This window comes from Schistocerca nitens, chromosome 2 (genome assembly GCF_023898315.1).
Source record: "Schistocerca nitens isolate TAMUIC-IGC-003100 chromosome 2, iqSchNite1.1, whole genome shotgun sequence".
Classification (NCBI taxonomy): domain Eukaryota; kingdom Metazoa; phylum Arthropoda; class Insecta; order Orthoptera; family Acrididae; genus Schistocerca; species Schistocerca nitens.
In genome coordinates this window covers 1,165,721,755-1,165,745,477 of record NC_064615.1, presented here as the reverse complement: position 1 = coordinate 1,165,745,477, position 23,723 = coordinate 1,165,721,755, and the positions used below count along the sequence as shown (strand labels likewise).

Below are 23,723 nucleotides of genomic sequence, written 5' to 3'. Positions count from 1 at the left end.
CATATAAGCGCACACGCTGTCATTGTTTGTTGTCGTGATTTTGTTGTGGACAGCAATGGAGAGAACAATGAGTTTTATAAATGCGATTCATCTGCAACCAGAACTTTGGGACGTGGAAATTAATGTTTACAAAGATCGCAGAATGAAAAAAGTCCAGTTGACGAACCGATGAGCTGCGATTAAGACACGCAAAAATTCCGGAGTCTTTGAACCTATGCCAAATGAGAAGCAAAAAAAGTTTGATAGGAAGAGGGGAGCAGGAATTTGTAAACATTGGTTTGTGCTGGCGACCAAAACAATAGAAAAATTGTACTCGTATTTCAAACCTTCCTTAATGAAATCTTTCGGTCCCTCTACCGAAGCATTGCATACTTCTGGCAACACGAGGCTTATTGACAAATAGCGAACTTGAAACAGATATGTTAAACTTCTACACACAAGCAGCTAAACACCGAAGGATGATTGCCAGTCGGGTAGTACCTGGTAGGCCTACACTCTCTCATTTGTATCGGTTTTATGAATTCTCGGACAAATTGCTTGTACGAAATATTCGAAACCGTCTGTCGACATTCTAGTATAATTCTGGGACCGTACCAGTTCACTAGTTAACTTTTATGAAGCATTCCCCTTACTTAAAAAAAGAGTGCATCAACAAAGCTCGATTTCTCTTGTTTTTGCTATCTTGATTCTTTGTGTGACGTAAAAGCAATAGCCGCACTAAGTGCTACTAGCTCGCTTTCGTCCATTTTGTGGTAATAGTGTGTCTCTTTGTGAAAACTTTGCCCTGTTAATGTACTGCCGCAAACATTGCCAGACAGTAGTATCCGGTAATGCTGTGCTACACGTGGTTGCATTTCGTTTGGCCACTATGTTCCCAGGTAATATTGTCGGGATATAATGTCGGCAACATACAGCTTTATGGCCCACGTGACCGCACTTTAAGTTGGTAACACTGCAGTATTTTAGTATGAATTCTTGTTATTCTTCTGAAGTATTTCGATATTTTAGTTGAAGAGCATGCGACAGACCATCGCGATGCCTGCCTGTAGCCTATATCATATCGCAGGAGCATCTTCACTAAAGACGAAATTTTGTGCGAAGTCGCATACGAAGTTGCGGTCCGAGTAGGATTGTAGGCGACGTCAAGTTTTCACTATCTACGTCTCTTTACAGAAAACTCAGTATGGAGGTAGACGTATGAATGTTTCCATCTGGTTCAAAGGCATTCACTAATGTAACAAAGGTGAGAGATGTCAGCCCCTACACGGTACCACGTAACTCCGGCGCGTTAAGCTGCTCACTGCCCAGCTCGCTTCACCTGCCGATGTGGATGATGAAGCCGTCGTCGACGCCCCTCCTCAGCATGTCCTGCACGGCCTCCCTGGTGCAGATGCTCAGACCCAGCACGTTCACGTCCAGGATGCGCTTCCAGTCTTCCGTCTTGCCTGCTGCTCAAACACACACCCGAAAAACAAAATTGTTATCTAGACATCTTACTCAATGAAACTATGAAGTAGTACCACAAAACAACAAATGGAACAGAGCACCTTGCTATCACTACTTCTATAGGCTGATCAAAAGATGTCTTGCGCCAACTACATGTGCGCTAAGATGGGTGGCCTTAGGTTCAAGGGGAGCGGTAAATGAAAGCCCAACGGTACTGTGAAATACAGGGTGATTCAAAAAGAATACCACAACTTTAGGAATTTAAAACTCTGCAACGACAAAAGGCAGAGCTAAGCACTATCTGTCGGCGAATTAAGGGAGCTATAAAGTTTCATTTAGTTGTACAATTGTTCGCTTGAAGCGCTGTTGACTAGGCGTCAGCGTCAGTTGATGCTAAGATGGCGACCGCTCAACAGAAAGCTTTTTGTGTTATTGAGTACGGCAGAAGTGAATCGACGACAGTTGTTCAGCGTGCATTTCGAACGAAGTATGGTGTTAAACCTCCTGATAGGTGGTGTATTAAACGTTGGTATAAACAGTTTACAGAGAATGGGTGTTTGTGCAAAGGGAAAAGTTCTGGATGGCCGAGAACGAGTGATGAAAATGTAGCACGCATCCAGCAAGCATTTGTTCGCAGCCCAGGAAAATCGACTCGCAGAGCTAGCAGAGAGCTGCAAATTCCACAATCAACTGTATGGAGAGTCCTACGAAATAGGTTAGTTATGAAACCTTATCGTCTGAAATTGGTTCAAGCACTGTCTGCAGCTGATAAGATTAAAAGAATCGATTTCTGTGATTTTATCCTTGCTCAAATGGAAACAGATGAATCTTTCGTTTCAAAGATTGTGTTTAGTGATGAAGCAACTTTCCACACTAACGGGAAAGTCAACCGTCACAATGTCTGTATATGGGGCACTGAGAATCCGCGGGAAACAGTATGAACGTGACTCGCCTAAGGTGAACGTTTTCTGTGCCATTTCAGCCAATAAAGTTTTTGGTCCCTTTTTCTTCGAAGGTGCTACTGTAACTGGACTACAGTATCTGGAGATGTTAGAGAATTGGCTGTTCCCTCAGCTCGAACAAGAAGCACAACAATTCATATTTCAGCAGGATGGAGCGCCACCACATTGGCACTTATCTGTCCGTAACTACCTGAACGTCAACTACCCGAGGCGATGGATCGGCCGCCAGGCAGCCCGTGACAGAGCACTTCATCACTGGCCTCCAAGAAGCCCTGATCTTACCCCCTGCGATTTTTTCTTATGGGGGTATGTTAAGGATATGGTGTTTCGGCCACCTCTCCCAGCCACCATTGATGATTTGAAACGAGAAATAGCAGCAGCTATCCAAACTGTTACGCCTGATATGCTACAGAGAGTGTGGAACGAGTTGGAGTATCGGGTTGATATTGCTCGAGTGTCTGGAGGGGGCCATATTGAACATCTCTGAACTTGTTTTTGAGTGAAAAAAAACCTTTTTAAATACTCTTTGTAATGATGTATAACAGAACGTTATATTATGTTTCTTTCATTAAATACACATTTTTAAAGTTGTGGTATTCTTTTTGAATCACCCTGTATAAACAAAACAACAACCAAAATAAAAGCAACCTGTTCGGAAGCGCACATCTTTGCAAGTCTATGAAATCAAAATCTCGTGGATGAAATTATGTAGCGTGTCGCTCCAAACCGTACACAGCTTGTATCCTGGTTGACATGTTGTCCAAAAGCTCGGAAATAGCTGTCGAGGATTTCAATACTGACCTGTGTTCTCTATCGAAATGGCTACAGAATATATTTTTTTATTTAACCTGATCCGATTAGGGACATCAGGCACAGGGTTTCACACACTCACACAGTATCTGTTATGCATAGCCATCTAAGAAATAATTTTAATATGACAACTGGTATTAAAATAACCTGATCGTCAGAAGTTGGAGTCTGAGTAAATTATACTGACTATGAACTAACAAAGTTAGTACTGGCATTACGTGTACAACTTCAGCTGCAACCACTAATAATAGTAATAATAATAATAATAACAGTGAAATTAACGGTGACACTAGCAACGATAATGATAGAGTTATAAGAAGAATTCATAGGTCTAAAAAAAAATGTTTTCTGACTTAGGGAGTTGTGAGAAAAGAAAATTTAAGGAGACTACGTCAGCTGAGAATACTGGGAAATGAGGAAGTTCAGGTTGGAATGAGCGATGCACAAGGCTATCGAATGCGTACAGGGACAACATTAACGTTGATGTTTCTTTAGTAGATTACTTGTCTTCTGAAGCTGGAGATGTTATGTAGTTCTGTAATATAATGCGGGAAGTTGTTCCAGTGTCTGGTTCAACGTGTATCCCTCGGCAAAGAGTCTGAGAGTAATAATAGATGAAAAGCTGAACTGGGCTGAACATATAGCTGCAATGTGCAAGAAGACATCATAATCTCTCCATGTCCCACAAAAATATAGAAAGCTCTTCCCTTTCGACCTGAAGACGTAACTTGTACAAACGCTTGCACTTCCAGCAGTGTTACACTGCAAGGTTCAAAATATCTGTGATGTTCGAATCTCTGATAATATTTGGCCGTCTTATGCACAGTTATGTTGGCTACAAGCATACAAACGTAGAGATTTACTTACCGCTCATGTCTTACCAACATACCTTAATGCTCTTGCCTGAAATTTACAGGGTGAATCAGCTGCCTCTACGTCTGGGTTTTATGCAACCTGCAACTCCTTAAAGTACCATGTGCAAGATTTTTATATCCGCTCGCTCGCTACGTGCAAACTGTTAGTCCTACAGAAAAAATGAACAGGGCCTTTTTGTAGAAAATTTAATGCAGTTAAATTTTGTACTAGGATACATTCCACGAACCTACTAGGCTGTCATAGTAGGAGGAGAGGTGATACTCCTACGTGGCGCGTCCCAGGTGGCGGATAGGGAAGTCCTCACCGGTTTACTGGCGGACTTGAGTGAAATAAAATAGCTCTCGCAGACCAAACACACCCTCTGAGGTTAACAACCGTTGTTGTATATCGGAGCTTACTCCAACTTAGGTTGACAACCTTCGAAAGTCAAAAATGGAAAGGTCTTTTAGGAAAAAAATTCCACCGTCCTGCTCAAAAAGGCAGGAAAAGGCTACGTCGGATTCGGTGGGTAGTCAACTACAAGACAGCAACGAATCGGAGCGTTTGCAACCATCAAAATGCACACTAAAACACAAACATGAGCAGATAAATTATATAGCAACACACAACATAAACTCACTACTTCAGACAGGAAAACTCAAGGAGCTCATAGATGAACTAAATAAACAAAAAAATTTAATTACAGGGATCCAAGAAATGAGAAACACCACAGAGGACACATTCGAATCACAGGGATACAGAATTTATAATGGGCAACCAGGACCGAGGGCAATGAAACAATGTCCCCAGTTTGGAACAGGGTTTTTAGTAAACATAAAAATAATAGATTCAGTAACGGATTTCCAAGCAGTATCACCAAGAATTGCGACTCTAAGCTTTAAAACAATGAATAAAACCTATACAATAATAAATGTTCATGCCCCAACAAATGAAAAAAATTGTCTAACAAAAACAAAGGAAGAGGTAGATAAATTTTGGGATCTTCTAGAACAAACTGTGAACAGAGCAAATAAAAAGAAAGTAAAAATCTTATTGGGAGATTTCAATGCACAGTCGGGAAAAGAAAGGAAATATAAAGATATAATTGGAAATGGAGTCCACACAAATTTACGAACAAAAAGGGTCAAAGACATGTAGAACTCTGCAGAGAACACAACCTTATATCTAAATCAACATACTTTAAGAGGAAGCCAAGGAAACTTAAAACATGGAAACATCCAGACTGCAGGAAGGGGGAGTGGCAGCTAGACCATGTCTACATGGACAAAAATTTTCATAAGGAGATCCACAATGTTAAAGTACTGATAGGAGTAGACACAGGCTCAGACCATTATATAGTTAAAATTAAAATCAAATTCACTCTGTTAAAGAAGAGGACTGGAAAACCTAATAAAATAAAAAGGAGGTTTGACTCACATCAGCTAATTAAAAATAATAAATACCAACAAATAACACAAACCATCAAATTAACAGATGTTCTAGAACAACTAGTGACTAATCTTAAAAAAGAAGCAGAGAATCTAGCTCCCTTGAACCCATGAAGGAAACATGCATGGTGGACATCAGAATGTGACAAATTCCATGAAGATAGACACCAAGCATGGTTAAAGTTTCAAACACATAAAACTGAAGAAAATGCCATCAACCTAAAAAACGAAAGAAAAAATTCACACAAAATATTAGAAGAATCAAGAGAGGATTCCATAAAGATATTATAAACTCTATAGAAGGTAATTATCATAAAACCAACTCCAGGAACTACTATAAAATGTTTGTGAAACAACTACAACAATATGAGGCCCCCACACTAATACTGAAAGATGAAGATGGAAGAAACACAGTAACAAGGAAAATGCAGAAATCATGGAAAAAGCATTTAACAAACTTCTGAATTGCGAGGAACCCAAAGAACCCTTACAAATCAACATAAATACCCCAATAAAACCCAACTTAACAAACTAGACCCTCCAATTTTCCAAGAAGTAGAAAAAATTATTAAGAACAAAAAAATTATAAGGCATGTGGAGAAGATCGGGTTTTTGTTGAAATGTGGAAATATCCAGTTGACATAGTCAAGACCTCCTTACACATGGCTCTAACAAAAATTTGGGTAACAGAACGATTCCCCGAACATTAGACCACTGCTATCATCCACCCACTACACAAAAAGGGAGATAAGAGCATCCCAGACAACTACGGAGGGATCTCTCTCCTAGATTGCACATACAAAATTCTATCCAAGATCCTATATGAAAGAATCAAGGAGCAATTAGAACAGGAGTTAACTGAATATCAGGGAGGTTTCAGACCATGGAGAAGCTGTGCAGGGCAGATAATTAGTTTAAAATTGATTATGGCATACTACAAGAAACGGAACAAACCTCTGGCAATAACATTTGTAGATTTTAAGAAGGCATATGACTGTCTCCACAGACTTTCAGTATTAAAAATTTTAAGAAATCTAGGACTCCATCCAAAACTAATTAAAATAATACAACTCACTCTAACCAACACCAAATCAAAAGTGAAGTTTAGAGGAGAAATTTTGGAACCATTCCTCATAAAAACAGGCTTAAGACAAGGTGACTGCCTACCACCATTACTGTTCAACTGTGCGCTGGCATACATAATGAGAGAATGGTACAAAGACAATCCAAAGATGGTAAGAATTGGAAGTGCAAAAGATGATATTAGCTTAAACTGCTTGGGATTCGCTGATGATCGTGCTCTCGCGGACCAAACACACCCTCTGAGGTTAACAACCGCTGATGATCGTGCTCTCCTAGCCAACACCATTCAAGAAGCCAGGCAACAAGTGAAATTACTACAAGAAATAGCAGAGAAAGTAGGCCTTAGAATATCATTTGAAAAAACGGAGATTATGCTAACTGATCCACCACTTGCAAACAAAATTACAATAGGAGAACAGGAAATCAAAATTGTTGATAAATTTAAATATTTAGGCGAAATAATAACATACAATCTAAATGAGAAGCCATGATGGCAGAATAGAATAAAAAAACTGAACTACGCAAATTACATTACCAAAACTACGTACAACAAAGAAGCCTATCTATAGATGCAAAATTAAAACACTATAAAACAGTTACACAACCAGAAATAACATATGCAGCTGAAACTGTCTTCAAAACAACTAATACAGCAGAAATTGACAGAATACTAAAAATAGAAAGAAGAATAATTAGGACATGTATAAATAAACAGTATAAAATAAATGGACATTGGAGAATAGCATCAAATGAAACAGTATATAAGAAAATAAAACCAGTCATGAGCACAATCAGGAAGAAACGCATCTCATTCTTTGGACATCTGATCAGAATTCCAGAAAACACAATTAGTAAAAAAATAATACAAAAATTGTGAAATAGCAAGAGCGACATTAAATGGATCACAGAAATTAAGGAAGATATAAAAGAAATCCAAATTACAGTAGATGACCTAGAAAACAAGACAGAGAAAACCAGAATTTGCAAGACCCGCAAACCAGACTACAAATGAAAATCAATCAAAGGAGTACAGGAAGAGTGGTCTCAGATGAAGGAAGAAAGAATATATCTGAAAGAATGAAGAAATATTGGGCAGACAGAAGAGCAAAACACCTTTCATATAAGAATAGACTCTAATAATTATATTACCTAAATATCATATTAAGTTATTGTTGAGCCAAATTGTATCCCTGTGTTACAACTAGTTTACAACTTTGTATTTTTGACTAGAGTGGTCCAATGAAGGTCATAAAATAAATAATAATAATAAAAACTGGGATACATTATCGGTGGAGGCTACGGTTTTCGATTCATTCAAGAATAACACATTTCAAGTTAAGTTTTAACGTTTATTTTGAATAATTCGAAAGCTACAGACTCTAACCAAAACGTATCCCATTAAAAATCTGACTACTTTAAATTTCCTACAAAGTGGTCCTGTTCATTTTTCTGTAGGATTAATAGCTAGCATGTAGCGATCGAGAGAATATGAATCTTGCACTTGGTATTTGAAGGTGTTGCAGGTTGCATAAATCCCAGTGGTAGGAGCAACTGAATAACCTCGTATAGCAGTACCACTGTCCCATCGCATTATTCAGTTGCTTTCTCGAACATTTCAATAGTAAGAATCAGACTCTGCAATGACCTTTCTCGTTATATTCGAGAATTGAATTACATATCTAGCTTCAGAAGGGAGTTAATGATACTTGCACTGAAGCAACACTAAGGTCTACCAGTGTCTCTGTATGCACTCGTTAGTACATTACATCTTTCTTTGCAAGCAGTTCTCCCTCATTTATTATTATTATTAGCATTATTAGCAGGAGCAGCAGAAGTAGCTGTTTAACTGGTTGTGTTAACATTATAAGTTCTTTGTCAGGACTGTTTATTCACATTGTCTCTACATACAGTCAAATCATTCTTAATTGTATTAGTACTGTTTTATTAGTATTTGTCATATTAAACTTATTATTATTTCTTACATAAAGGATGAAAAATGTATTGTATGTGGAAAACCCTGGTGCCATGTAGGAGAGTGTCTGAAGGCCCCAATCTGACCATATTTAATAAATAAATCCATATACATTAGGTATAAAAATTAATGTGCATGTGTTTTCCACATCTACTCCGAAACCGCTTGACCAATTTGAACCAATGTGAGTACACATACACCTCACTGTCAGTCGACAGTCACTGTGGGGGTAATAACCACCTACCCATCAAAGGGGTGGCGGTGTGAATGAAAAAGAAACATAGCTTGCGTCGCTTGAATTCTCAGACTTTGTTCATCCAGTATTTGAGATTGAGACCACAAAATGATGAAAGGAAGAAAAGTTCATCACTTACTACTTTAACGCTATTTTTGCAGTAAAAGTGCCACATGAGGCATGAGGTTATAATTTATTACTTCTGTAATACTAACTTTATTCTTGAGAAATTTTGCAGACAGTCTGCACATATACCACTGAATGTAAGTGTAAAATTTTATCATTGCACGACACACCGTTCAGGAGATGTCAAGCCATAAACATAAAGCACAAGGGCAGACGCTGCACACTACGGGCGGGGCGCACAGCTTTATAATACCTGGCCAACGCCGGGTTTCTCCGCCAGTAAATAAAAAAATGAAGATGTTCGGCCGCCGCTGCTGAAGTCTGTGCCACGCTGCGGAGGGTGCCCTCCAGCAGTCTTCCTGTGTGTGAGGAGGGCTCCTCCGACAAAGAACTGCTGATTTTAACTGATCGAAAGTACGTTTAATTGGCTCATATCAGCAGATACCAGAGACTATTTCAACGGCTGACTCCTGTCTTCTTCAGAAAATATTGACGAGGTGGGTCCTGCGTTTTCCCGCATTTTCGTCCGAAATGTTGGCTGCAGTGTTGCACAGTTGTTTGGAAGGTCCTCCTACACTAGACCGAATGGTCGATGACAGGTGACCGACTCTCGTCCATGATGCGGGGCCCATAAGGTGACCAAGCCACCTCCCTGCTCAACTTGTGGCACTGCACTCCTGACAATGAGACGTGCTTGATACCTGGCCGGCTCCACTCTTCCACGGCCACCATCAAGTTTATCGTAGTATAGTACTCTTGGCATTTGATACGCTTGGCAGAATACAATGCTGTATACGAACGCCTGAATCAAACTGTCGTCATTCAGGACGCAGTATATTTTATTCATTTTGCATCGACTAGGAAACATGGAAACGGAAATAAAGCGTCCTGTTCGCGAGTATGCAGAATGCATTCCACATATCGCACGGAAGTGAACAGTGCACTTACATTACTCAATGCAACAGATGCTGTTTACCCTTGACGTCACTGACTCATGATGAGTTTTATTACTTTCAGTCTTATTACTGTCGCTACAGTAAGAGTGACACCTTGGAGGCAGCTACAACAATTTCATGTTGCCTGATGATCATCATTTCTTTCAACACTGGTAGCGAGTAAATGCTCAGTATGTCAGCATCTGTTGGCTGCTCATAGATTTCTTCTATTTAGTACACCTGTTTAGAAATTTACTCCTTTAGACGCCAGATTTTGCAGCTACTTCTGACACACCGCGCAATAACACCTATTATCGTGATTACAAAAAGAACGTAATGCAGCAGTCAAAATTGGATTACAGAATCTGCAGTAATGCAAATGTTACCTGCGTGGCTGAATCCACACACGATGATCCTACAACATTTCATCCACTTGCACTTCTCACATGTGACAGCCGTCGCTGCTTTTAATGTTCAGGATACTTGCGAACACAATTTCTGCTAACTTCTACTAAAATTCAAACAAATGGTGTAAAGAAGTTCAGATTGTCAGTCATTGGCTTATGATTAGAGTTCTGCTTGGGCAGAACAGAAACAGAAAATAATGTGATGAGATTGGGAAAACGACCTGCATATGTGTATTATCATTGTTATTATTATAGAACAAGACCATTATGACTGCGTAAAGCACTTATAGGTGGGCGGTTGTCTTTTTTTGCGCCCTTATTTCCTTCAGTCTCCTCCTTTCTCTCTTCAGACCGTATTATTCCACTTTTTCATTGGTTTTTCCTATTGGTCTCCCTGTCATTTGTGCATTTTTGTTCTGAAAATTTTTCGGTTTTCGACGTCTTCGGATGTAATCCCTGCGAGTTTAACATTAGTTTTTACATGGACAGTCCATTGTATCGCGTCCGTTTTCGCGTTACTCCTGTTGTCAAAGAATTCGACTATTTATTTTCTATGTATGTTAGACTTCATTCTTTTAATATGTCCATAGACTATTAAGCAGCGTTTTCTAATCCCACTGCAGATATTTGTGTATAGCCATCACACCCCTTAAAAGCGGCTAAAGCAAGAGAGCGCTGATGAGCCACCTCATCTGCAACACCACAAAGTGATTTCTATATTATAGTAAAGGCCGCAGAAGTAATTCATGTTTAAACCATTGCGGAAACTGGCACACCGATAAACTGCGAGGACCACTGTGCTGTAATCAGATTACCCATCGCGTAGTAGAAGTGACCCATGTTATCAATATTAATAGCAGGGACTTTCGTGCTATAACAAAAACAGACTGGGATGATCTGGTAGTACCAGGAAACAATTTTAGCACGCTGTTCCATTCCGCTATGTTTTAACCACGTCACTAAGTCTTCACATTTGCTCTTCGGTAACGAATAAGAACTGAACGCACGACAACGCTGCAACGTCATTTTCTGAAATAAGACCGGAGACACTGAATGTGTTATCACGCACGGTCGATAAGGATGGCGCGAGGACATATCAGATCACATTCGGTGTATTCGCACAGCAATTATCAAAAATATCAATAGCCGCAGCATCACGTTATACAGATTTTTGCCATGAGCTCAGCCATTCCGCTGCTTTTTAACGTTACAGTGCACATACAATGCCACAGAGCCCCATGAAGGTCTTACTTTTCAAATTTTCCTGTAATTCTTGATTTGATTTCAAACTCCTTTCCAGTATTTTTCCGCTTACCCTGTGGCATCTCTCTTATTCAGTATGAGCTAAACTGATTTTCTTTCTGCATTATTCAAAATATTTGCCGAAACACCGTTAATGTATATGCAAGGCTTCAGAAGCCTCCTTGCTGTACTCTGTTCAACACTGACTTATACATTTTTTAGGAGCAGTTATTAATACAACAGTAACTGAAGTACAGGTAGTGTTGGTCTTGCAGCAGTATTAGTAGTAGCACAAGAGCAAAAGCAATAGAAATTACCTCTATTTATTAGAGATATCGAAATACCTCTCAGCTTTATGCAATCACATGTTATATTGCAGCTCTGTATTGTTGTTCTCTGCTGTTACTGCCACAGTCATGGTGAGTTTACTTGTTTGTTGCCCCAATGCCGGTATTGTTACCATCGTGACTTGTTTAGTGTTGCACCAACTGTTGTTCAAGGGACAAGTATTTTGTTATGACTTCGTCAAGAAAAATAAGGGAGTCGGTACGTGCAAATGCAGCTAATATTGGAAGTGTTGTCGCTCAGTGATTCGAAGAAGCTGATTGATGAGAAGAAGGAAGTAGTTTTCAAGACAGAAGTAATGAGGAATCAAACTTTGAAACCGCTGATACGAATGTTCTGGAAGATTACAGTATTTCAGATAGTATGACGTCATCAAAATCTGAAAATGAAGCTCCTCGTCAACAGCTCAGAGATGATTTCACACGCATTGATAGTAACGGAACCATTCGGAATTTTGGCCCTCCTGCAACTTTTCGTATGCTTGTTCGCAGTATCATAAAGAAGCCGACCACTCCAGCCCGTGGACTTAAGGATGCCTGGGACTATTTCATTTCCAATGAAATACTCTTGCATTTAAGTTATCAGCTGCACAGATATATAAGGCAGAAGAGTGGTTGCTTCACATAGTAAAACATGAAGAAACGTTTCTTTTGTTGAAATGGAGGGTTTTCTTTGTCTTTTACTGCTTGATGGTGTTGAGAGGAGTTGGAATGTCCCTTTAAGAGAATTATTCTTGGATGTAAAGGCTAATCCTTCGTATAACGTCAGAAAACTGATTCGAGGATATGTAGAGAGCAATAAAATTCCATGATAGGTGCACACGTGAAGCTCAGTCTGTAGAAGAAAAACTTGCAGCTGTTCACTATGTACGGGGAACTATTTCTTGACAAGTGTGTTAAAAGAATGATTCCTAAAGATTCGCTCACAGTTGGCGATTAGTTATTCCCATTCTATGGCAGATGCGGTTTTATCCAGTATATGCTCACAAAATCCGCCAAGTATGGTATAAAGATGTTTTGGTTATGTGATAATACATCTGAATTTGCTATAGGAGGATTTGTGTACACGGGAATGACGCTGCATGAATCCTGGACTGAACGTGGTGAAAGATGTTGCTAAAAGCATAGAACGATTCTCCAGAAACATTACTGTTGACAACTCCTTCACTAGTATTTAACTGGCGGGAGGAATGCTTAAGCAGCAAATTATAGTGGTGCGGACAATCAAACAAAATAAACCAGAAATCACCAATAAGGTGAAATCGTCCGTGCCAAGAGCAATGTATTTCTCACTACGCGAGTACTAAAAGAAATCTCTTAAATTTCGGCTACACGATAAATTACAGAAATCTAACGGTCGTAAATTCAACTAAATATTTACGGATTACAGTTACGAATAGCTTAAACTGGAACGACATCATATATAATGTTGTGGGGAAACCAAACCAAAGACTATGATTTATTGGCAGAACATTTAGAAAATGCAACAGGTCTATTGAAGATATTGGTTACACCAGGTTTGTCCGCCTCTTCTGAAGTATTGCTGTACGGTGTGGGATTCACATCAGATGTAACTGCAGGAAGACACCGAAAAAGTTCAAAGAAGATCAGATCGTTTTGTATTATCGCGAAATAGGGCTGGGAGTGCTATGGATACGATACGTTAGGGGTGGGGGGAGGGGGTGGCAATCATCTTCGTTGCGGCAGGATCTTATCGTGAAATTTCATCACAAACTGTCTCCTTCTATTGCAAAAATATTCTGTTAGCGCCCTCATACATAAGCAAATACGATCATTGTCACAAAAAAAAGAGAAATCAGAGGTCGCACAGAAAGATTTGTGTGTTCGTTTTCACCGCGCTCCGTTCGAGAGTGGAACGGTAAAGAAATACCTTGAAAGTGGTTAACTAAACCCTCTGCCACGCACATAATTTTGAATTGCAGAGTATTTATCTAGATCTAAATTACTTGACTTTAGTGGTGAAATCACAATGGTGAGTTATGTTCCGAAAAAGAAAAATCAATAATTCTCATTAGCACAATGCATCACGACGTAGACATTGATCAAACGCAAGCAAAAAAAGAACCAGATACAATGAGGTTCTGTAACTTCACAAAGGTTGGAGTACATCAAATGGACCAGAAAGTGCGATATTACACGTGCAAGAGACAAACAAGGAGATGGCCATTTACATTACGGATGAATACGATAGAAGTCGGAGCAATGATCGATGAAATTTTATTGTATTTCCAGTGCCCGGCATACCACAGTGAAAGAACCGATAGAAGGCGTTTGTTCCTAATAGATCTAATAGAAGAAATGGTAAGACCACTAATTGAGCTTCTAATTCATTTACCTAATCTCCCAAAGAAAACAACTACGGCCTTGTACAGATGTGGTGTGGAAAAACATGTCTCATCACTGAACCAGTTAGCTGTATCAGGAAAGAGGAATGGTGAAAATATTGTCCACACAACAAACATACGAAAAACTCCAAGGTATGTGTAAAGTGTAGAAACAATGTCCGTAAAGAACTCAGTGGCATTATTCATGTTTCTTGTTTGTCAGGTGTTGTAAACTAACAAAAATGCAAGAGTTTATGAAATGTAGAATAGTTGTTTGTCAAAATAGAGCTTGTAATTCATATTATTGTGAACGATAAAGATGTTGTAACACAAGCAGGTTAAATTAAGAACTCTTATAACATGTAGAAGTGCAACTTATAGGTGCATTGATATAAATATTATTTGCATATGTTGTATGTAAGTGATTGTAAATGATAAAAATAAACTCTCAAAGATCTTTAAAAATTAATAAGGTATTATTCGGGCCCACCAGACTCTTTTAGTAGATCTTAGGAATACTTCAGTCCGTCACTAACTTAGAAATAACTAAATTCAACTCTAAAAAATGAATACATAAAAAGAGAACAACTTAAAATGAGGATAGGCCTCGCAGGGCATGCTTGTGCATTCACGTGTGGTTTCAACAGCATGCATACTAGGGATAATCACTTCACAAAACTCCGCATTCGCACTTCGATCACGAAAAAAGGAAGAACGTTTCAAAGGAATGTGTAACTTTTTGCCAAATAACACTGATTTATGACTCCTTTGAAGATGCTGGTAATAGTCGTATGTTACAACAGAAGGCATTGTTCCCTCAGCGACTTGGGATTATCTAGCCTTCAGATTCGTTTTCATTCAAACATCGATTTTTGCGTGCAAAAACACTTCACACACGTATATTATATTGTCTAATCTTCTTTAACCATGTTTTATGTAAAATGTTTTATGTAGTTGTATGCAGCAAATTACGTGTGTTACTACTTTCTTTATATTGAATGAAACGTATTTTAAAAGAAACGTTGCGAAATATTTTATGGCACTGTATCTCCACTATATAGTTACTGTAATCTGTCAAAGATGAACTTCGGCGGAGGAAAAATAACATTAAATACTGAATGTGGTCTTCAACCAAGGAAGTAAATCTTTTGGCACACGCAACGCATGAGGAACAAAGACATTTGCTTTTTAGACATTGTTGAAGTCAGTCAGGTTCAGATGGCTGAAGCAGTGAAAATCACTCTCCAGTTATTTCCGAAATCGAATACTGAGTTCCTATGGGCGGAAGAAAATGGAGGCAAGAAAGACGTGAAGCTCGGACCATGACCTGGGGATGAAACGCCGATTTTAATACGATGGGATGTTACGAATTTCAAATCACCGAATAGTCGTGTTGAGCTGGGGATGTGGTTTGCTTTGAAACATTTGAATAGGATACGACCTGCTAACTGCAAGCTGTATAACATTTTTCTACTGAAAAAAAGCAAGATCATACATCGTTCCACATTGTTTGTTAAGGAAGATCAGATTTCTCTCTTTTTGCCTCTGATATTTGAAAAAAATGCATGTTTGTTGTCACTGGGAAAAAACAGATTTGATAGTTTTTGTGTAATTGCGATTGAACCACGAGTGGCAGAAACTGCACAAATATTCTCATGCATATTTTAGTAAAGGGAATATTAAATACGTTAACACTTCACGAACAATTTGCGTAGAAACTTTGAAATGATACAGTCATACTAGTAATATACAAAATTTTCTAGTGAAGAGAGATGTATGCTGCTGATATGAAGATAGGCAGCTACTGTTTGTTGTCACCAATGCAGAAAATTAGCAACACAAAAGATACTGGTAACTAACTGGTTAGGGAACAACACAAATAATTATTCTACTGGGACTGGCGACCGACTGTTCACCGGTGGAGCTTCTAGAGACGAGTTGTACTGACCACAGCCTACGTTACAAGTACTGGCACTGCAGTTCTCAGGACTGCTCAAATAAACAATTAACTTCGCGTCGTAAGTGCGACTTCAGTTGAATGGTACGTTGATGTGAACAACATAATTAATTTCTGAAAAAAAATTTTCGTAATTGTTGTGTTAGCAATAGGTCAACTTAAACATTCCGACAAACTTTTTACATTAAATATAAGAAAGACACATTACAAATAAAAATAACCTCAAAGACTTACGAAATTAGATATATGGGCAGCAGCTCAGCCACATTTCCTTATTTTAAAATCATCTACGTTTCAACGATTCGAGATGTCTTTGTTTAGAGGCGAACAACGAGGCCTGGCGACCGATTAGATGTTCACGTAACGCGCGCATCTTTTGCCTCGGAGCCGCCTTGTGATGTTATATCGTCGTCTGCAGTGACGATTCAGCCTCATTAACGGAGGTGATAGGTCACAGAAAATTTCGCCGTAATTACACGGTGACAATTATTTAATTGTATGAAATAAAATCGTCATAACTTCTGAACGGTTTGCGTTAGGACAGTTAAACTACACGGTTGGCCGCGGAGCATGATGGCAATTAGTATGTGAAAATAGTTTGATTTAGCGACGAAGCCCACTTTCACGTGGTTGGATTCGTCGATAAGAAAAATTGGCGCATCTGGGGTACTGAGAATCCGCATTTCGCGATCGAGACGTGTCTTCATCCTCAACGGGTGAATACGTGGTGCTCAATGTCTTGTCACGGAATAATCGGTGCGATATTCATCGATGGCACGGTGACTACCGAACGGTACGTGAAGGTTTTGGAAGATGACTTCATCCCCATTATCCGAAGTGGCCCTGATTTCGACAATATTTTGTTCATGCAAGATCCGTCGACCCTTCGAAGCAGGAGAGTGTTTGATGTCCTAAATTCGAATATCTGTAGTGACGTTTACATGTTGAATGAAGCGTGTGCACTCCGTAGTTTGTGACTAATTTACATTTTTTCACATGGTAGTTCAATAATTGTCACCCTGCGCATTACTACTTACGTGATTCTGGACGTGTTTAGAAAGACACCAAGTACTCACACGTCAGGTCGCTGTCGTTGCCCAAGCCGGCGTTGTTGACCAGGATGTCGACGCCAGACAGGTTCTCCCTGATCCACTTGAACGCTGCGAGGATGCTCTCCTCGCTGCTAACGTCTCCCTCGACAGCGTGAAGTGTGCCAGGCGCGTCCTTCAGCGCGAGCGCCTGTCGACGGAAGTCCTTCAGCTCGGATATCCTCAGTTTCCGAAACTTGAGTCTAGAATAACGTTGAACTCGGGGCATAAATAGAAGTTTGAAAAAAGTTATGATCACGACCACGACTTGAGTTGATAACATTAACCCAACTTCTTATGAATGGGAGGTAGTAACGTCTTACTTTCTCACGGCGCTAACGATTCCAGGAAGAGTGAGTACAAGTAGCTGATTTTTAACTGCAGAACACTATTCTACGACCAATATGTCCTCGTAATATCTGCATAACAATTAAATCCCATTAACCCACTCTATAGCCGGCCGCGGTGGCCGAGCAGTTCTACAGTCCGGAACCACCGACTGCTATGGTCGCAGGTTCGAATCCTGCCCCGGGCATGAATGTGTGTGATGTCCTTAGGTTAGTTAAGTTTAAGTAGTTCTAAGTTCTAGGGGACTGATGACCTTTGCTCAGAGCCATTTTGAACCCACTCTATACCAAGGTGTCGGGGGACAAGGGGGGGCTATTTGGTTACTTGGGTGCTTGGTGCTTACCTTCTGAAAACATCGTAATTTAGTCTGCTACTCTATATTTTAAAATTTTGAAAAGAAATATTTATTATTGTTATGATTTCTTATATCAGATTCCGTAACTGTTGCAAAATTTTCAGTAAAACTTAACCCAAAAATTTAAGTCTTAGTAGGGAATGTGACGTTTCGCAACAAATGTCATATTAATATTTTCAGGTTCAGAACCATTCTTACACATCTAGGTAACCAACGACAATTAACGAAATTTATATTTTTCAAAATTTTCGTTCTGCTCATAAAGTACAGTTGTACTCGGTGCAAACATCATGGAAAATGCGTTGATATTCATCAGACTGAGCAAAAAGATATTTTGAGGTACTGAACTCATATATCGGGACCCATTTAACAAGTGTGTTGTTAATAAAAGTTACACATTTAATGAATTTGTTTACGTTTTTTTGTGGGCAAAATGTAACCCCCATGCCCTTGGTATTACGCGTTATGGAAATTGCGTTGGTATTGTTAGGGTTAATGAACATTGTCTTCCAAGCAGTGTATGTAATATTGTCTACACCCCACAACAAATTCAACAAGGCAATGAACAAGAAGCGAATAACTAAATCTCGTTGATTTGTTCACGTAATTTTGGTCTAAATGCTGTTTTACACGAGCGACTTTCTGATATAAATCGACTTCTCAAAGTGCGTACATATTTTGTACCTCCGTATAAATCAACAACCAACCACTACTAGAGTGTGTGTACGACGTCAATGATCTACAGATTGTGCTAAGTGTGTTCTGCATGCGCTGAGATAAGGGACTACGGCGCGTCTGCTAACATCTCAAGTTAACCTATTGTGGCCGAGGTCCCTCTTGTTATAGAAATGGATTTTCTGCTTTCGTGTCTCCTTAATCTCTATTGTGTTGTTTCGTTTGTTTTCGTGACACATCGATAAGTGTCACAAGGTCTTGATATTTTTTTTCTACAAATGTTCTCTTATAAGATAGACGAAATACCTGAAAGCATAAAGGCATTTAAGTTTTGCAGAGAAAAAACATACACTGATCATAAATACAAACGTAAATAGATTAACGTATTTTAATGAAAATTACATCAACAGTGAAGAAGTCAAAAATATGTGTCGAGAAAAATAATTTTCGATGTTTTTGGCACTTAGTACGAAAATAAGATACAAAGGATAAAGCAAAAATGTGCTATTTGCTTCTATCAGCAAATGAATATATACTGTATGTTCTGAAACGTTTGGATGACACGTTTCGTATTCTTTCAGTTCCCAGGAGTGAAAGGAATTCATCACGCGACATTTGAGAGAATGTCCATTATGAACTCTTCTTTGGTCACTAATATACACTTTATTACCCTCGCTTGTTCCTACATCCTGTACTGTAATCTGATATTTTCGTGAAAAGGATAGTCCCTCATAACCTCACTTTCACAGTTCAAATGTCAAACTGCACAGCAGACATCTCTCACATCACACGCAATTTTTGGCCCCGACGTGTAAATGAAAATGAACTCTCGAAACATATGAGAGTCAGTACAGGAATAAAACGCCAGCGCCGCTGCAATAGACTCAACTGTCTTGGATAGGAACAGAGTCAAGAAAGTCGATCGTGTAAAAGGAGCTTAACACACGTCTCTCTTCCCACTAAAACACACACAAACAAGCTTGGACAGACATACATAAAATAGACAAAATTAAAATACACTCACAATTTGCTGGTACTGTATATTGGTGCAGAGACATTAGAAAAATGTTGAATCTAGTTTATAGTATAAAACGCGTACTGGGAACCGAGAGGTCGCGGGATGGAATTCCGGTCGAACCACGGAAATTTTTCACTCTTCCTTTTTCTCTTCTTCTGTGATACGAACATTCGCCAGATTCTACATTAAATTGTAGGTCGCGTCTTCCCGGTACTACTAATGAGGTAATTTAGGGACACGCAAGTGGCAGAAGTGGCTTCCAATTGGAAGACAAGCATCGGGCTGTCGAACCATAAGAAGTTACTGATGGGGAAAACGATATATGCTACGGGAAATATTTAAGAGAAAGGAATTCTTTATACATTTCACCGGAAACTTTCCGTGTGCAAAGTCAGATGAGGATGAAAGCTGTAAGCAGTAGAAATACGTGGAGATTTAATATCAAAGGAAAGGCAGCTGTGTTATAGATGTGCTTCCAGTTAACTAAATTTCAAGCTGATGTGACGCACCGGTTACGAAAATAGTTTGGTAAGAGGTGAAACTCATCTGGTGCAAAGATGCGGCAGCAGCCAGAAGTTAGTTGTTGACGAATTTTAGTAAAGGAGCACCCTAACGAGCAGTACTTGTAGTGGGTAGGAAAGCTCTTTGTTAGATTTCTCTGGCACCTACAGCCTGCACAGGGATTGAATTCCTTGCATTCGTGGGCAGGAGACATTCCCTAGAATTTTGTCGAGGCTCTTGCGGACGTACTGACAACAATCATACGTTACTTTTAGCCGCTGAAGCAATCTGACAAATACAATGCTCCGGATTTCAAAGCAACGTTACCTTTAATGTGGAAGTATTCTAAGAAAATGTGATCTTTTTTCTTAATATGTTCTCTGGGATGTCTACTCTGTTTCATAGTTCATCCCAAGTTCGCCAGAAACTCCATTATCGACATTCAAGGCGATTTATGAAAAAGCGTCTCCGAAAACCATTCTCAGCGGGAACAAAATAGTTGATACGTAATTTCATCGACGGACTAACAGACATTACAGAAATAATGAACTTGAGATCGGACTTTTACAGCTTCTGCACAAAAGCGGACGAAAAGGGCCTCAGTTTGGATATGGGAGGACTGCAGTGTGGTCCAGACATCGCTGACTACAGGTATGTTCAACGTAACCACAAAAAATGTAACGCAAACCTTTAAACGCGATTTTTTCGAAACCACATTTTTCATATTGGCAGGATACATAACACGAAAACCGTACACAAGATTTTGATCGGAATTTTATTCTGGCATTATAAACTTAGTTCTCAACCAGTGTGCGTAGCCGTTTTGTGATTTCTTCAGAAGTCTATTTTCGGCGCAAGCCTTTGCCTCAATTTTGTAGGCGAAGAAAATGACGATAGCTTTAGCACGTCACCGTTCTGTTAATTCTTGATATTTTTCTATTATGTTCCGCATGCTGATAGAAAATAAATTGAAAATGACTTCTATAACAAATTATTTTGTTATTGGTCCAATGGGAGGTCTTTGGGAATTGCAGGCGATGAACGACGATCCGGCTGCGACGCGTCCTTCCATCTGACACAACTATAGTGGGGAGCGTCCGGTGTGAACAAAAAAAAAAAAAAAAAGATTGCTTAGAGTCAAAAGTGTAAAGAATAAAACTAAACCATCAGATTTGGCATTACTCTTTATTTTACTTGCAAAAAAGAATCGCGAAAATCACCTATTATTCTTGCTTTCAAAGAGGGATACCTCGTTAATATACATAACACTTGATAACAAAGTAGTCTTCCTTAGTATTAACTTGGCCCAAAGAAATTACGTAAAAATTTAAAGTACTTATAAGTATCGCAGACACACGTATTTATGTATTTATTTGTTCATCGTCCTACCTCCTTCCTTCTCTCTCTCTCCCTCTGTGTATGTGTGGTTTTTTTTCCACTTTCTCAGTCCATATCCAGCAGTCACAGTAGCCTCTACTTCATCTATTACAGCAACTACCAGTTAAACAACGGCGCTCCCATCACGACCGTATATTAACATCCATATCTTCCGTCAGTTCAATAGCCGAGTCATCGTCGTATCCATCTGGATCATCACCCACACTAGACATTTATAGGAATGGAAAGTAATTCTGGAATGAAGTTCTCAAGAGTGCCACAAGTGTCAGCACTCTCGTTGTCCTTGTCGGGCAATGACATCGCATCGATTATAGCCTCTTACAAATAACATTTCTACTTTACGTAAGTGCCGCACTTCAAGATATCAAATCTAACATCGACCGGATGAATCACGGTTTATGGTTTCAGAGGCGAAATCTGGGACTTAGACTAAACGCAAGAAATCCTTAAGCAATTTTAACACTCTGTCAGAAATTAATTAGTTCTGAAATCCACGAACAGATGACACCTGTTTATCCGGATACCACATCACAAAACGGGTGAGCAGCTCATACAGGCAGAAAATACTAGCGCCACACGCCGGAAGACTTCTGCTTGCGTCCACGTTTCGCAACGTATTTCTACAGGGTGTGAAATATAAACTCGCGCAGTTACTCGTTCTGCCGAATCTTCAGCGTTTCGATGTAACGTGGTACGAGTAGGGAAAACGCTAGACGCTTAGGATTGCGCATCACTGCATTTATACGCTACATCTGCGACTTTCGTCGGTTTGACTTATTAGTGACTCATCACACACTTCGCATGTACACAACCCTGCTCTTGCGAAGCGTATTCGGGAAGTAAGGTCCGATTACGAGCGAAATGGAAACCACGGTGAAAATCCGATGGTGCTTTGCACAGCTTTGTTGGGCAGTGTATTTTGTGTGCGTGTCGATCGCTTCACGTCGCTCTCTTAAGTTCAGAGCGCAAAGCGATCACGTAGAAATACTTAAAACAACAGCGCCTCTCGCTAAGTATGTGGACCTGGTGAGAGATTTCGCCTGAAGCTATGCAGCTCACATAACGTAAAAGTCATGCGTTTTTATTTCTTCACGATAATTTTCAGCCGCATTCTGCAGGGGGAAATGATGACGCTCCTGCAGCGTTTTCGATGGAAAGTGTTTGACTGTCCACAATACAGCCCTTAACTGGGTCTCTCCGTTGTTCATCTCTGCTCGCATGAACCGCTGGCTACGAAGACAACATTTTGGCACAAACAACGAAGACCAGCGTAGAGAATTGGCGGAAAGGACAGGCGGATGCTTTGTGTGACGAGGTTATGGGGAAGTTTGTACAACGCCACGATAAATGTCTAAGTCGAAGCGGCGACTGTTTAGAAGGATAGCTGGAAGGTATGGCTAACTGTTGCGAATAAAAAATTTTTGATTTTCACTGTGGTTTTCATTTCGCGCCCGATCGGGCCTTACTTTCCGAACAGCCATCGTGTAAAACACATTGACATCTACATCCTCGCCATGGAATTAATAGACGCACCATTAGAACAATATTTATTGAATGTGATCTAAGGAAGATAAAATATGTAAGTAGTTTGCGAAATTTTTGTCAACATAGTTTTCGACGTTAAAAAGCAGTCACGTGACCGCAGTTGGATGACTTAGTTGGTAGCCCTGCTCCTTTGGTTGTGAGAGGAGAAGTACGTGAGCGGGCGAGGCCTACCTTGACCCTGTCGACCCTCCTGGCCAGCCCGACGACGGTGAGTCCCCTCCGGAGCAGCGCCTGCGCGATGGCGGCTCCTATGCCGGAGCTGGCGCCCGTCACCAGGGCGACGCGGCCTGCGTACCTCTCGATGCCCATCTCTTGGCTGTGTGTGCCTCTTCGAGAAGACAAACGGCTTGTACCACTGTTGTCTCGGGCTTATACTTCCAGTGGCCACTTCCTGCGCGCGTATGTCGCACTGAGCAAACTGATACGCCTAGGCTAATCACTAAGCAAGTGTCTCTCCCCGTATCGTCGTTGATAACTCTTATCGGTCCACGTCTGTCTGAGTCCAAGTGTTCCCGTCACTGTGAAATAGGAAAATTCGGTTCTTATTCTTCATTTCACGGGCTAGTCTGAAAAATTAATCCGTCTTCATACTAGCCTTCATTTTCTGGGCTTATCAAAGTTCCTTTTC

The 23,723-nt window shown here is 39.9% G+C and overlaps 1 protein-coding gene across 1 annotated transcript in view; it reads right to left on the bottom strand.

Annotated features, from left to right (window-relative positions):
- LOC126234813 (dehydrogenase/reductase SDR family member 11-like) overlaps positions 1 to 23,508 on the bottom strand; it is a 54,238-nt gene extending 30,730 nt beyond the window's left edge. Inside the window, exons 1-3 of the mRNA XM_049943560.1 lie at positions 23,267 to 23,508; positions 17,244 to 17,406; positions 1,319 to 1,448 (exon numbers count right to left, since the gene is read on the bottom strand). Coding sequence (XP_049799517.1) covers positions 1,319 to 1,448; positions 17,244 to 17,406; positions 23,267 to 23,404 — 431 coding nt within the window. The 5' untranslated portion in view covers positions 23,405 to 23,508. The remainder of the gene's footprint in view (positions 1 to 1,318; positions 1,449 to 17,243; positions 17,407 to 23,266) is intronic.
- Positions 23,509 to 23,723: the final 215 nt, after the last annotated feature.